We start from the raw sequence: 14218 nt of genomic DNA on the forward strand, positions 1-14218 counted from the left end.
GCCCCCTTTTTTCTAAACAGTCTAGAGACCAATTAAATGCATCTCTAAATTGCTGACTGACTGAGATTTTTATCCACGGAGTTCTCTTTTCAGACCTGCCTAACTCAATACTTTCCCTCTTGCCTGGACTACTTTACAGCTGGAAGGTTTTTCTTCAGCACTTGGGAAATGTAATGAAGTGGATGTATATTTTATAAATGCATATATTCATATACAGCACTGATAAGGGGGGGAAATCCTAGGGTGCGGAGATTTACTCCACTGCCCAGCTCATCGGGGTGCCAGTCCCCGTGGGTCTCTCTGGTCAGCAAAAGAAGGAATCTCCAGACAAGGTAAAAAAGCAAAACAGCAGCCAGTAGACCTGATCCTTATTTGTTGCAACAAGGTTCAAATACAGTGGTACCTCGCAAGACGAATGCCTCGCAAGACAAAAAACTCGCTAGACGAAAGGGTTTTTTTGTTTTTTGAGCTGCTTCGCAAGACGATTTTCCCTATGGGCTTGCTTCGCAAGACAGAAACGTCTTGCAAGTCTGTTTCCTTTTTCTTAACACCGTTAATACAGTTGCGACTTGACTTCAAGGAGCAACTCATAGCACGCGGTGTGGTAGCCTTTTTTTGAGGTTTTTAAAGACTTTGGTGATTTTTGAAGCTTTTCCAAAACTTTCCCGACACCGTGCTTTGCAAGACGAAAAAAATCGCAAGACGACAAAACTCGCGGAACGAATTAATTTCGTCTTGCGAGGCACCACTTTACACAAAGAGCGGGAACCCCAAGCATGGGGTTGTGTGAATCTCTCCCCATTTCCCATAATGCATTTTTCAACAGCATCATCAATACATCACAAATATGTCACAAAATAGGAGTGTTTGGCATGTAGAAATGTGAGTCCATAAAGCCTCTCCACCTAACATTGGCGAGGGGTTGTGAGCGGAAGCCAGTTCCCCCTTCTGCAGGGGGGCATCTTTGCCCCCCTGTGTCAGCTTACCTGTAGGCCAGCCAATTGGGCTGGCTTGGGGGCAGGGTTTAGCTGCATTCAAGCGGCCGTGGCAGCTCCGTGCCCTCAATGTGCGCCCAGAAGTCGACGAATCACCCGTCTTCCCTTCCTTTAGGCCATATCTATGCTTCTGACCTTGCTATGGACTTTGGTTGGTTGCCCTGGTTGCCCAGGAGGCCTGGTAGGAATTTTTACCCATTTGGTAAATTGGCACCAGCCTCATGGTTTTCCGCCTACCTCGTAGCAATTCATCACAACTTTTGGGCATTGACAGTTAGGCATTGGAATATGTGTCATGTGCATCCTGCATGGATCATGTTCGCAACCCGAGTGTCCACTGTATTGGATTGTCAGAGGAAACAGAGGATACATGGTATTGACTTATTGCTACAATTTTCTAGACTGCTTTTCTGAGCTTCTTTGCTGTTGTTCATGTATGGTGCTTGTGTAAACGGTCATTGTCCTGGCCTTAGTTCGAGGCTGTGGTGGGAACTTGGGATTTTTGGGGAGTCATTTAACTATTCCCCCCCCCCCCCGATTCCTGGTTTTAACAGCACTTCATGGAACTGAATTCTATGAGCATATCGAACTGAATTCTCTGCAAGTGTAACTGCACACAGGAGTTGTGTGGATATTTTGTTAGCTACCCTTGCAATCCACTTCAGCTGCCTTCCTTTGCATAAGTACAGGCAGCTATGAAAGTGCAGGAATGGGTAAGAATTAGGTAACTGATGTAAATATAACCCATGTGCCAACACTTCTCCATAAACGTAGATGGCACTCAACTCTGCTTCTTCTTTTTGTACTTATTCTTTATACACTTATATTAGTCCTCTTCATGCACAAAATGTCTGGAGAAATGAAAAAGTAAGATTGTGCCTTCTAGCTCTATGCCCAACTTGCACATGGATCAGGCCTTCTGGACAAAGCCATTGTATGAATAAGTTGTACTCACTGTTAGATTCCAGTGGAGCAAATAGCTAATTGGAGTGGTCAAATAGCATAGCTTCATCAGTTATCCAATAATTTATTTAGACAGCACCTATATGATATTGAGTGACAGAATAATTTGGCCACCATGAAGAAATTTTGTCCATGGTATTATTTTTTTCCACCCAGTCATTTTGACGCTTTGGCTTCCTATTGGCAAAATTTGACAATTCCAAAATGCAGACACGCTTTCACTTTCGCAAGATAGAATATACTGCCTTCGGCTGTACTTGAGAGTCAATTTCAAAAAAATTCCACTGGAAAAAAATTATGTCCATGTGGAGATGGCAGTATGGAGTCAGTGGCTCATGTGCTTCTGGCTTGCACTGTTTATAAAGATTTGAGGAGTGCAGTTCTTACCCCTCTACTACTGTCCATGCCAGGTCACTCAACGATTGCTACTGTGTCCTTTCTTCTAGCAGATCAAAGTGATTGGGTGACAGCAAAAACTGCAAGGTTTTTAGCGGGGTCAATTAGAATGAGATCTATTATTTGATTATTGATGTAAACCTCCAAAATGTATTTTGTATAGTTAAGTTTTTATCTCTATCTTCAGTACATTGTATTTTATTTTATTGCTATGGCTAGTGGCTGATGCAAAGAAAGATTCTTCTGATTCAATCTAGGCAAGGTTAAGCACACAGGCCAGTCTCCAACTATAGTAGACCAAGTGTCCAGGAGCAGGTAGCATGGTCTGAGATAGGCAAGAGTTTCTATCCATAGGGCAAGAATGGTAAGGTTGAAGGGGCAGAGGACCTAACTCTGTGATAAAAAGTGTACTATGAATGCATAAAGTCCCAGATCCAGTCCCTGACATATCCAGGGATAAGCCTAAAGGCCTGGAGAGCCATTGCCATCCTGTGTAGACAATACAGAGGTGGATGGATCAGTGATCTGACTCAGTATAACACAGCTGCCTATGTTTCAGTACAAACAGATGGTCATATTCCACAAGGGAGCGAGGCAGGCCATAGGAATCTTTAAAGCATCCACTCTCTCCAATCAGATGCTCAGACTGAGGAACAAAGCCTGAGGGCTGCAGTTATATAAAGCCAGCTTTGGGATGGGGAAATAATTTTTGTTTGGTTTACTTTTTGCGGTGAACCGATCCGGTCCGACACTCCCAACCTTGCTTGTGGATTGCGACTCAATTCCCCATCACATTAAACACTTCTCCAGATTTTTCAAGTGCAGATGCACACGCAAAAATGTGTGTTTCGTTTAAAAGCTGCATTCAACAGGTGGGTTTTACAGCTGAATGCATTGGAAAGCATGGGGAAGTGTCTGTTTTATTTGCACATGTCCACTCCCTCCAGCAGCACAGCACTGCAGCCCAAGAGCCACAATTGCAGTTCAAGCTTCACCATACCCCATTCATCCTCCTTGGCAGCCTTGCATCTGCCCAGCCCACCAGTGAACAGAATTTCCAGTCTGAGATAGATTGAGTTGGGGAGGTTCCTTCACCTACTCTGTACTGAAGGCTGGGAACAATAAACGTGTAAGGGTGGGTGCTGATAAACAGGTTAATTTGGTCACATCTTTGGCAGGATGCCTAGGAAGAATTAATGTGGGTTAAGGGAACATTTGAGCATCCATTGGCACCTTTGGCTACGAAGGGTATTTTTCCGGAGACCAGATGCTCTGGCTTGTGGGTCCCTTAGGCTGCATTCACATGACAGCTTATTTCATTTTCACAACATTTCCCAAACTATTAATTTCCACATTATAACTGAGCTTGCAGAAAATGAAAAAGTCACTTCTGGAACCAGAGTGGAACCATGGTGGAATATAGAACAAATTTAGCACTCATTTCCATATTATTTTCAAGCAGCAGCCCCCCCCCCCCGAAACATGGAAACAAAATTTGCAATATATTCCACTATAGTTCCAGATGTAGCTTCTACATCATATGGAACAGTCATGAAAGTGGAAGGAACAGCCTTAATCTCGACATGGAACTTCCTTGAGGCTAACCTATCACACCTGACTGGAGTCGTAAGAGATGTTGAGGGCAGGAAGACTTCTGTTCACTGTAAGGTAAGACTCAAGGTTAGGTCATGCCTTTTGGCATGGGTAAGGGGTAAGTTTGGGAAATGTTGTAGAAATGGCGCTGTGGTCTAAACCACTCATCCTAGGGCTTGCTGATCAGAAGGTTGGCAGTTCGAATCCCCTTGACAGGGTGAGCTCCTGTTGCTCGGTCCCTGCTCCTGCCAACCTAGCAGTTCGAAAGCACGTCAAAGTGCAAGTAGATAAATAGGTACTGCTCCAGTGGGAAAGTAAACGGCATTTCCGTGCGCTGCTCTGGTTCGCCAGAAGCAGCTTAGTCATGCTGGCCACATGACCCAGAAGCTGTACACCGGCTCCCTCGGCCAATAAAGCGAGATGAGCGCCACAACCTCAGAGTCGGCCATGACTGGACCTAATAGTCAGGGGTCCCTTTACCTTTACCTTAAGGGGTTGGCTTCCCCAAGGTTAATAATAGTTTCCCAAACTTCTCATTTCCCCTACAGATGTTTGGGTGACAGTGAGACTGAACCAGCGACTCAGCTCATTCCTAAACCAGCCATCATATTGTTTGCTATCCAGTTTGCCTGACACAGGTGGGCTGGAAAACTGCCATAGAACATTCTGGTCATTATTGCATTATTTGGGTAATGCGGCAGAGCAGCAAGGATCAGGCTAATAGCTTCATCTGCCTGAGATCTGTCTTGTTGCTACCAGGCTATATACATTCAGTTCCCCGGCACGTATATGCATCTAGGCTTTGTCTGCACAACTAGTAGCTTACGTTTCTGTACCCTGCATGATAAACATTTTGCAATTCCTTACTGATCTGTTTTTAAAACTTTGACCTTATTTGAAGAATTCCAGCTGTGAAACTAGATTAGTAATTAATTTGGAAAGCTGATCAGGACACCTACTAGAGAAAAAATGCACCGACAAAATGCAATTACATTTCAAATTCACCCATACATTGCAAATAACATTTTCTGCTTTCTGTCAAGTTCTCTGGACAACAACGTGTTGCTCACAATTCTCCCTATGGATGCAGTTAAAGAGCTTCAAGATTATTATCCAATGCAATGGACTATCCAAAGTCTGCAGTGCGATCAGACAGGGGGAGCATATCATCTAAAATTGCTTCCACTTATATTCATGTTTAAATATTTAATCATATAGATATCAAAGGCAGAACATAATAAAATTCATTCAGAGGATGAGCTATATAATTAATGTTTGGAGAAATATTTAGAGAGGTGACTCAGCTGAAGGCTTGATCATTCTGGAAATTATGAGGGGGGAGGGGGAATAGCATTTAATGATTTTAATTCTGAATGTGCTGAGGTCTTTGTCTCCGTGGATATTAATATGCAGTGGTCTGTGTCTGTGCCATTATACCTTTTTCTTTTACTAATCGTTTATTTGGGATTCTAACATTTCTTTTTTTTGACTCTTCCACGCAAGAATTCTCCTTACATCCTTCCCTTCTTCACCCAATCCTCCTTCCCTCTCCTCCAAAATCTTCACACCAGTTCAAATAGAAACATTTAAACAAATGCTAATACAAAAAGGAGGGACGCGGGTGGCGCTGTGGGTAAAAGCCTCAGCGCCTAGGGCTTGCCGATCGAAAGGTCAGCGGTTCGAATCCCCGCGGCGGGGTGCGCTCCCGTTGTTCGGTCCCAGCGCCTGCCAACCTAGCAGTTCGAAAGCACCCCCGGGTGCAAGTAGATAAATAGGGACCGCTTTCTAGCGGGAAGGTAAACGGCGTTTCCGTGTGCTGCGCTGGCTCGCCAGAGCAGCGATGTCACGCTGGCCACGTGACCCGGAAGTGTCTCCGGACAGCGCTGGCCCCCGGCCTCTTGAGTGAGATGGGCGCACAACCCCAGAGTCTGTCAAGACTGGCCCATTCGGGCAGGGGTACCTTTACCTTTACCTTTAATACAAAAAGAGGATTAAACGAGGATAGAATAACTTCTTTCACCATGAATATTACAAATACAGTGGTACCTTGGGTTACAGATGCTTCAGGTTACAGACACTTCAGGTTCCAGACACTTCAGGTTCCAGACTCCTCTAACCCAGAAATAATACCTCGGGTTAAGAACTTTGCTTCAGGATGGGAACAGAAATCGCTCGGCAGCAGCGGGAGGACCCATTAGCTAAAGTGGTACCTCAGATTAAGAACAGTGTAAGGTTAACAATGAACCTCCAGAACAAATTAAGTTCTTAACCTGAGGTACCACTATAACTAACAAAAAATAATAACACTAACATAATGGAGAGAGAAAATCAACATTGCGCTCCGTTTCCCATGTCACTGGGATAAATGTAAAGGTAAAGGGACCCCTGCGTCATTGATTGATATAGGTCCAGTCGTGACCGACTCTGGGGTTGCAGCGCTCATCTCCCTTTATTGGCCGAGGGAGCCGGCATACAGCTTCCGGGTCATGTGGCCAGCATGACTAAGCCGCTTCTGGCGCGACCAGAGCAGCGCACGGAAACGCCGTTTACCTTCCCTCCAGAGCGGTACCTATTTATCTACTTGCACTTTGACGTGCTTTCGAACTGCTAAGTGGGCAGGAGATGTCATTGGGATATTACTCAGCAAATAGCTCCAAGAATCCATTCCAACAGATCTTTTCCTTATGCAGTTTGCTAACTAGGACCTTCACATGTGCTGCCTGAAGATCTTGCATCCAGGAGGTCTTGCATCCATTCCTCAGTATCTGGTGAGATACGCATAGGCGCCGACTCCATGGGGCCTGAGGGGGCCTGAGCCCCCTCAAAAATTTTATTGGGGGGGCTCTGCCCCCCCAATAATTTAAGAAAATTATTGAGCGCGCGCAGCGGAAACGTCCTCCGCCGGTGACGTCACCCGGGCCTTGCGGAAAAGGCGCTGCGGGAGTCGCCGCCGCGGCGGGGCCGCTGCAGAAGGGTGAGTGGCGAGGGCGGGACGGGGCCGCGCGCTCCTTTCCTCGGCTGCCCTCGTCGCGCGCCTTGGCTCCCGCGGCCGGCGAGGGGAGCCCAGGCCGTGCGCGGCTGCTGCTGCCGCCGCCGCCTCTCCTGGGGGCGCCGCCTCCCCGGGCGGGAATGCTGCGGGTGCGCGAGGGAGGAGGGCAGCCCCCAGGGGCTGGGAGAGCCGGGCTGCCGTGGCCGAGAGGGCTGCTCTGCCGGGCACCGCTGACATTGGAACTTAGAAAACCTCCCGGGGCAGGACCCCGGTATGGGCCCCCCCAATATTTTTTATAAGTCGGCGCCCCTGGAGATACGCGGAAGCAACACAATCAGCGGGGCAGAGACACAACACTAGCTTCCCTGCAGATGGGCAGATGGGTCACTGTCACTTTCCAGGAGGGGTTGAGGTGATGGAGATCATAGTGTTGTCTGAGTGCACCAGCAGCCTCAATCTAGAACTGATCGCAGTGCACCCACACTCCACCCAGAAAGTGACTGCAACACACTTGCCAGCAAGCAGGAGGGGAGAGAGCTCTTGCGCTTAGCTTCTGCTTGCAGGCTTTCCTTAGGAATCTGGCTGGTCGCTGTGTGAAAAGGATGTTGAATGTTTATCTCAGTGAAGACCTTACTTGGGAAATCAATACAACCCAGGTGGTTAAGAAAGCCCAACAGAGACTCCATCTCCTCAGAGTATTGCGGAAGAACTATGCCAATCCTTTCATACTGCATCACGGTGTGGTACGCTGGTTTGACATCAACTGATAGGAAGTGCCTACAGGGGGTGGTGAATACAGCACAAGATATTATGGGCTGTCCCGTGAATCCACTGGATGAAATAGCGGAAGAACGTTGCCTCAGGAGAGTGAGGAAAATACTCAGGGATGATTCACACCCTGGCCGGCACTTTCTTGATCTCCTGCCCTCGGGCAGAAGACATAGAAGCAGGATTAGTTGCACCAACAGGGTAAAGAACAGCTTCTATTCGTGGGCTGTTAGGCTGCTGAATGAAAAGATAACAACAGGGCAACTGACTTTCGGGTTTGGTGGGTGTGCGTCAGTAAACGAGGGGAATTAAGACTAAGAGAGCTGAGTGGGGGGTGCTCGTGTAATCTCACTGTGTACAAGTTGTACAAGTGACAAGAAAGTATAAAGTGAAAGTAACTAGATGGGCCATTGGCCCAATCCGGCAGGCTCTTCTTATGTTCTTATGAAGCTAGCATTGCGACTCCACCCAGGGGTGCAGCGTGGGGGAAGGGGCTGCAAGGGGAATGACCCTGGGCAGTTTTTTTCTGGGGGGATGCCGCTCATCACAAAGCGGTTTGGGATGGGCAGGGAAGCATGAGGAGGATGCAACAGCCATGCGGCCTTTGCTGCCCTGCCAGCCCTGAGCCGCTCTAGTGGCACTGGTGGCAAGGACTGTGCTGGCGTGTTTCGCCCCCACTCTGCCACACGCTGACTCTACCCTACCAAGTGACATGTTTGCAGGTTATTTGCTACTAATGGAGTAAAAACGTGACCTTGTGGGAGCATTGCTTCTGCTGTTTCTCCAAGTCCGCTCTGCTTTTTTGGTGGGCAGCATTGCAGCCGGGCATCAGGGCAGTGATTGATGCCCCCTTCGTCACTGTCTGGGCCATGTTGGCGGTGCTGGGCAGGGTCCTGCCCAGGTGTGGCCCCTCTGACCAAACAACACCAGCGGGAGGCATGGCCATGGGAAACTTAAACTGTGACGTGGCCAGGAAGCCGTCCTCTCGTGCTCTTCACCAGCACACAACTGCTACTTTACAGATATGTGACCCTTTGAGACATTTAGAGTATTTATCTCCACACTAATTCTGGTTAGGACTTTTCTCCAGCAAGTTGTTACCTTCACAGTAGATGAATTAAGTCTGCCTACAGTTACCTACCCCTCCAGAATTCATCATCAGGAAATATACCTAGACACTCAAATATTACAATATTTTTTGGTGGATTAGTTTCACATTCAAACCAGCACTTGATATTGTGTCCAAATGTGACAAACTATGGTCTGATCAAACCATAGTTTGCCCCTGCATACCAGCATCACATAAAAGGATAAAGCCCAACTTTGTGATCATGCTTTGACCAAACTGTTGTTGTTGTTTAGTCGTTTAGTTGTGGAGCCTCAGCTTCAGGATCTGTCCTTCCAGTGAGCACTCAGGGCTGATTTCCTTCAGAATGGATAGGTTTTGACTAAACTAGAGTTATCCAAATTCAGACACATATGGCAAACAATGGATTGATCAAACCAGATATTCATTGAGCTGTGCATGTGAGGGAAGAGGGGAGCAAGCAAACAGCAAAATACTCCAAACAACTTGAATGTCATGCCTTTCCAATTTTTAAACTTACAAATTAAGGAGGCTTATATAATCCCAGGCAGTTTGCATTAGTATATCATTACCATTCTGATTGGCCTACCAACCATTAATATTAAAAATAAGTGGTGATCTGGTCCCATGCATTTGAACAGTATTCTAGTTTCATGCACTGTGCTTGGCAAAGCCACCTAACACTGGATAATAAATGTCTGGTTCATAAAAAATTATATTGGTATATGCCTCAACCACACACAAAAAATAGAAAATATTGACAAATGTGTTCTTCCTATTTTGCAGTCTACAGAAGACACCATACTGTTCATTTGTCCTCTTTGGCAAACATACAGCAATGAAGTGAGAATCCTTACCGTCTCTTCGATTAAGCCTTGCAAATCCTGGGCTGTGACTGCTGGACAGCTCCGTTGAACTACTGAACGATGATTGAGGCAAGGCAGACACCAGCTGATCGTGACAATTATCTGTCAGAGAAAAACATCATGCATCAGGCTCGCGCACTTAAACAAGGACCGCTGAAAACCATAACTAAAACAGAACACTGGCAAACATCAGAATTGACCTTGTACTTTTCTGATCACGTCCCCACAGTGTGTGTCTTGGGTCTATTATAAGTTCCAGTCCTGAGCCGGCACTTTGTATTTGATCAATATTTCATCAGATTACCATGGTGTAATTTACTGGATTCTCTGACTCTTTCAGTGCCCCTTGTTCTAACTTAGCTTTGAAGACAGACTTGATAAATGGACGGGAGCTTACTAGCTATTATTTACGACCAGAACAATTGACACCTGCTAGTTCAGCTTCAGCTTGAGTAACACCCAGCAATGCCCTGTACATATGCCATATATATCGTTAGGTGTTAAAGTGCTATCACACTTTCAATGAACAGCTATCTCTAGAGAATTTTTGTAAAAAGAAAAGCCTGCATTAAGAATAGATAAGGTACTCAGCTAAGTGGGCTTTTTTGTTCTGCCAGGGTGGTTGTTGTTTTTTTGTGGGGGGGAGGTAATGTTTGTGATGTAGAAGGAACATGAAATCATTATCAGGCAATTATTAGTATGCAAGTCTTGGGCTTTTAACACAAAGCAGCAACAGTGTTTCAGAAAAGGGGATTTAGCAGCCGTTCCCAATCAATGACGCATAAGCAAGCGGATTCTAATCAATATTTCAGGATGTTAAATCCTTTTCCAGCCTGATTGCTAAACAGGACAAGCATTCTTTCTCCATTTTATATCTGCAAAAAATAAAATAAAAATAAATTGAGAATCAATAGCTGCTCTAGTTTTAGCTGAAAGAAAACTGAATGGAAACAGAGAGAAAAAGGCCAGGAAATGTTGCCCTGATTATGCCCTGTTGGCATTTGCTGTTTAGTAAAAGCAAGAAAATTATGTAAAACTTCTCTGTTGGAAAGGTAACCAATAGGTCCAATAAATAGCGCTGGATGGGTCAAGAGTAGTCTCTTTGGTTGCACTCAGAGAGTTAAAGAGGATCAATGCTGAATCTTGCCTTCTACCAAGAGATGTGTTCAATGAAGCTATAAGGGTTTACAATATCACATCTGCCTTTAAAGAAGGAATTAATTCAAATTCATTGAGCACCCTATCCAAAGCAATAATTTCTTAGGGAGCTAGGAAAAAACAAAAACAATTATATCCGTACAAGAAATCCTGATGAGAACTATTAGTGCTGGTTCTTTCACAATATCTGCACAAAGGAGTTTCAAGCACCTTCGTTCTCCCTTCTCCGTAGAGGGGTTGTGGTCACGCAAATCAGTATGCATGTAGAGTTTTCATATTTACGCTGAATTCCTATATTCACTTTATTTGGGTAGCCTCATTTTGTGGCTGTTTCCTAGGGTGCACAGAGTCTGCTGGGATTTTCCTCGGTACAAGACCTTTTGGAAGAACAGTCTAAGAATTGCGAATGAAGTAGCCCAGTATTCTGCTTCCAGTGGTGGCCAATTAGTTGGCACTCAAATGAATACAAAGCTAGAACCATCAGCTTCTTTATATATATATAATTTTTATTAAATTTTCTGTTTTACAATTTAAATTACTCATTTTGCATCCTTAAAATATCAATGACTTCCCTTCTTCTCTTTCCACGGTTCATTTTACATATCATAAATCCCTGCATATTTTACAAAAACTATATACCATTCAGTATTCCTTTACTGCATCCATCAAAACTTATTTACACTATTGAATTTATCTTAGTAAATGTAAAGGGACCCCTGACAATTAAGTCCAGTCACGAACAACTCTAGGGTTGCGGCGCTCATCTCGCTTTACAGACTGAGGGAGCCGGTGTTTGTCCCTTCCGCACAGTTTTTACGGGTCATGTGGCCAGTATGATTAAGCTGCTTCTGGCAAAGCCAGAGCAGTGCACGGAAATGCTGTTTACCTTCCCACTGGAGCAGTACCTATTTATCTACTTGCACTATGTGCTTTCGAACTGCTATGTTGGCAGGAGCAGGGACCGGGCAACGGGAGCGCACCCCATTGTGGGGCCAAGCGGCACAGTGGTTTAACCCACAGTGCCACCCATGTTTTCAGCTGTACACAGTTATTTCCCATATATTCAATAGATGTTTTCCAATCTTCTCTAAACGTATGTTCTTCTTGTTCTCTTATTTTATATGTTAAGTTTGCAAGTTATGCATATTCTGTCAACTTAAGTTGCCATTCTTCTTTGGTTGGGACCTCGCTCATTTTCCATTTTAGGGCCGCAGTAGTAGCATACATAAATAACATTTTTCAACAGCTGGGAATTTCAATCTGAATTATCCCCAACAAGAAGGACTTTGGTGTTTTTTTGGGGGGGGGAGAACCATCAGCTTCCACAGGCCAGGTGGGAATTTCAATCTGAATTATTATCAACAAGAAGAATTCTGATTTTTTTTTTTTGGGGGGGAGAACCATCAGCTTCCACAGGCCACGGTGTCCACGTGGGGTCCTGGTATGGCTCTAGCCCCTCTGCGGGGTTTCAGACAAGACCCAGGCCAATCTCTGTTTCCTTTAATGCAGTGGTTCTCAATCTGTGGGTCCCCAGATGTTGTTGGACTACAACTCCCATCATCCCTGAGCTATGGCCTTGCTAGCTAGGGGTGATGGGAGTTGTAGTTCAACAACATCTGGAGACCCACAGGTTGAGAAAGGCTGCTTTAATGGAATACCCTTGAGTTTGGAGGGGCAGGTGATGGCCGCACCTCCCCAACTTTGCTGATCCAATGCCTAACCGGCAATCCTTACAAAGTTGTGACAGTTGCTACACGGTAGGCGAATACCAAATGGCTCCTCCAATTTGCCAGATGGAAAAATTCCTACCCGGCCCCCATTGCAAAACTGCTGACCAACAATGTCCATAGCAAGACCAGATGAACCTAAGTAAAGGGAGGGTGGGCAGGGGATCTGCTGCGCTGTGCAAGGTATAATAAGGGTTTCCCAGCCACTCCCCATGCCAAGCAATTGGTTTTAGGGCCCAAGTGACTGGGAAAGCCACCAACAGGAGTGGAGCAGAGCTTAGCCCCGTCCACACAGGGTGGTGGTGGGTGCTCAGGGATCCGATCACAACGTGAAGAGGAATCAATTTGTCATTTCAAAACAATATGGGAGATGGGAGTGAGAATGGCCAGAAATGAAAGGTTGATATGTGCTACTGATATCAATATCCAACCCAATTCCTGGCTGCAGTTAAAAAACAAAAACAAAACCAGCATCCATGTCAGGGATTCATGGTCACGAACGAGCGTAGTTAATTAAAAAGATTTATTGCAAAAAAAACAAAAACAAAAACAAACAAACAGAGTTCACCGGAGCGGTGAGCACAGCCATCCACCATAAATCAAAGATGTCCCTTCTAAGGAGGGTGTTTCTGGCAAGACCAGAAACAGCTGTACTTCCTCTTGTGACGTATTCTGTCTTGAAGACCCCCCCCCCCCAATATGCCTAGACCTTGGGCTAAGAGGGTCAGCTTCCACCCTTCCACATTCACTGATAATGTACTTCTATGGTCCTTCCCACTCTCTGAGCTGCTTTTGTTTCATTTTGTCCTTCACTGGTGCACTGGCAAGCTGCTGGCTGACTCTACGCAACTCTGCTATCAGTTGGCATTCCTAATGGCAGGGGAGAGTTGGCTCTTGGCGATAATCCTCCTGTCTTGCAGTTAACCCTCTCTCTTGCTGGCTACTTCCTTCCCTGGGAGCTGGCTGCAAACTTCCCTTGGGGGCTGGCTCATTCATGACACCCAGGATAGTGATATTGACAGCCAAATCATCATTTGCATGCATCAAGCAGAGACAAAGGGGGCTGCATGCATTCCACAAAGTTGTGTCTGCTCATTGGGATGCTGATCTGCAAGCAGCGGCAGAAAAAGCTGAAGCAGACTATCAGACTTCGGGCCTGAAGAGTGAACAGGTTGCAAAGTTAGCTCAAGCAGTCTTCAGGGGGAAAGAAGGGTGGGGGGAAAGAAGGCAGACAGTTGCTTGTGGTACCAGCGGTGCCAGGGGCTGATGGAGCGGTATATTGACTTTACTTATAATAGTAGCAGTTTAAAAACCAGATGTCTGCAAATGAGCGGAGCAAGCCAAAAGAGGGAAATGAAGAGAGAACATTGCATGGGAGGAGAAAAGCTGAAATGCAATTAAAAGGAAAGGCCTGGGGGAGATGAAATGCAGACACAGGAGAGTGTAGATCAACATATAAATAAATATTGGCCCATCAGCCAAATTAAGGCTCATTCACGTTATCTAAAACCTAATTCCACAATCTACCGTAATTTCAATGCAGATTTAATAAAAGAGCGGGCGCGAGATTTCTCCAAGCAGCATGGCGGCAAAGGTTGCAGATGCAAAATGAGGAAATGATTTAGCTCTTTCCCCTTTGGAATTCAGGAAAGATTATGATGATGCTTGAGAGATTT

At 45.6% G+C, this 14218-nt stretch overlaps 1 protein-coding gene across 3 annotated transcripts in view; it reads right to left on the minus strand.

The window, feature by feature from the left end:
- Positions 1-14218, minus strand: part of LOC114606418 (contactin-associated protein-like 4) — a 278819-nt gene that overhangs the window by 213604 nt on the left and 50997 nt on the right. For all 3 annotated transcript variants that reach the window (XM_077936037.1, XM_028748648.2, XM_077936035.1), the window contains exon 2: positions 9649-9759. In XM_077936037.1, the coding sequence (XP_077792163.1) occupies positions 9649-9759 (111 nt within the window). The remainder of the gene's footprint in view (positions 1-9648; positions 9760-14218) is intronic.

Source organism: Podarcis muralis, chromosome 11 (genome assembly GCF_964188315.1).
Source record: "Podarcis muralis chromosome 11, rPodMur119.hap1.1, whole genome shotgun sequence".
Lineage (NCBI taxonomy): Eukaryota > Metazoa > Chordata > Lepidosauria > Squamata > Lacertidae > Podarcis > Podarcis muralis.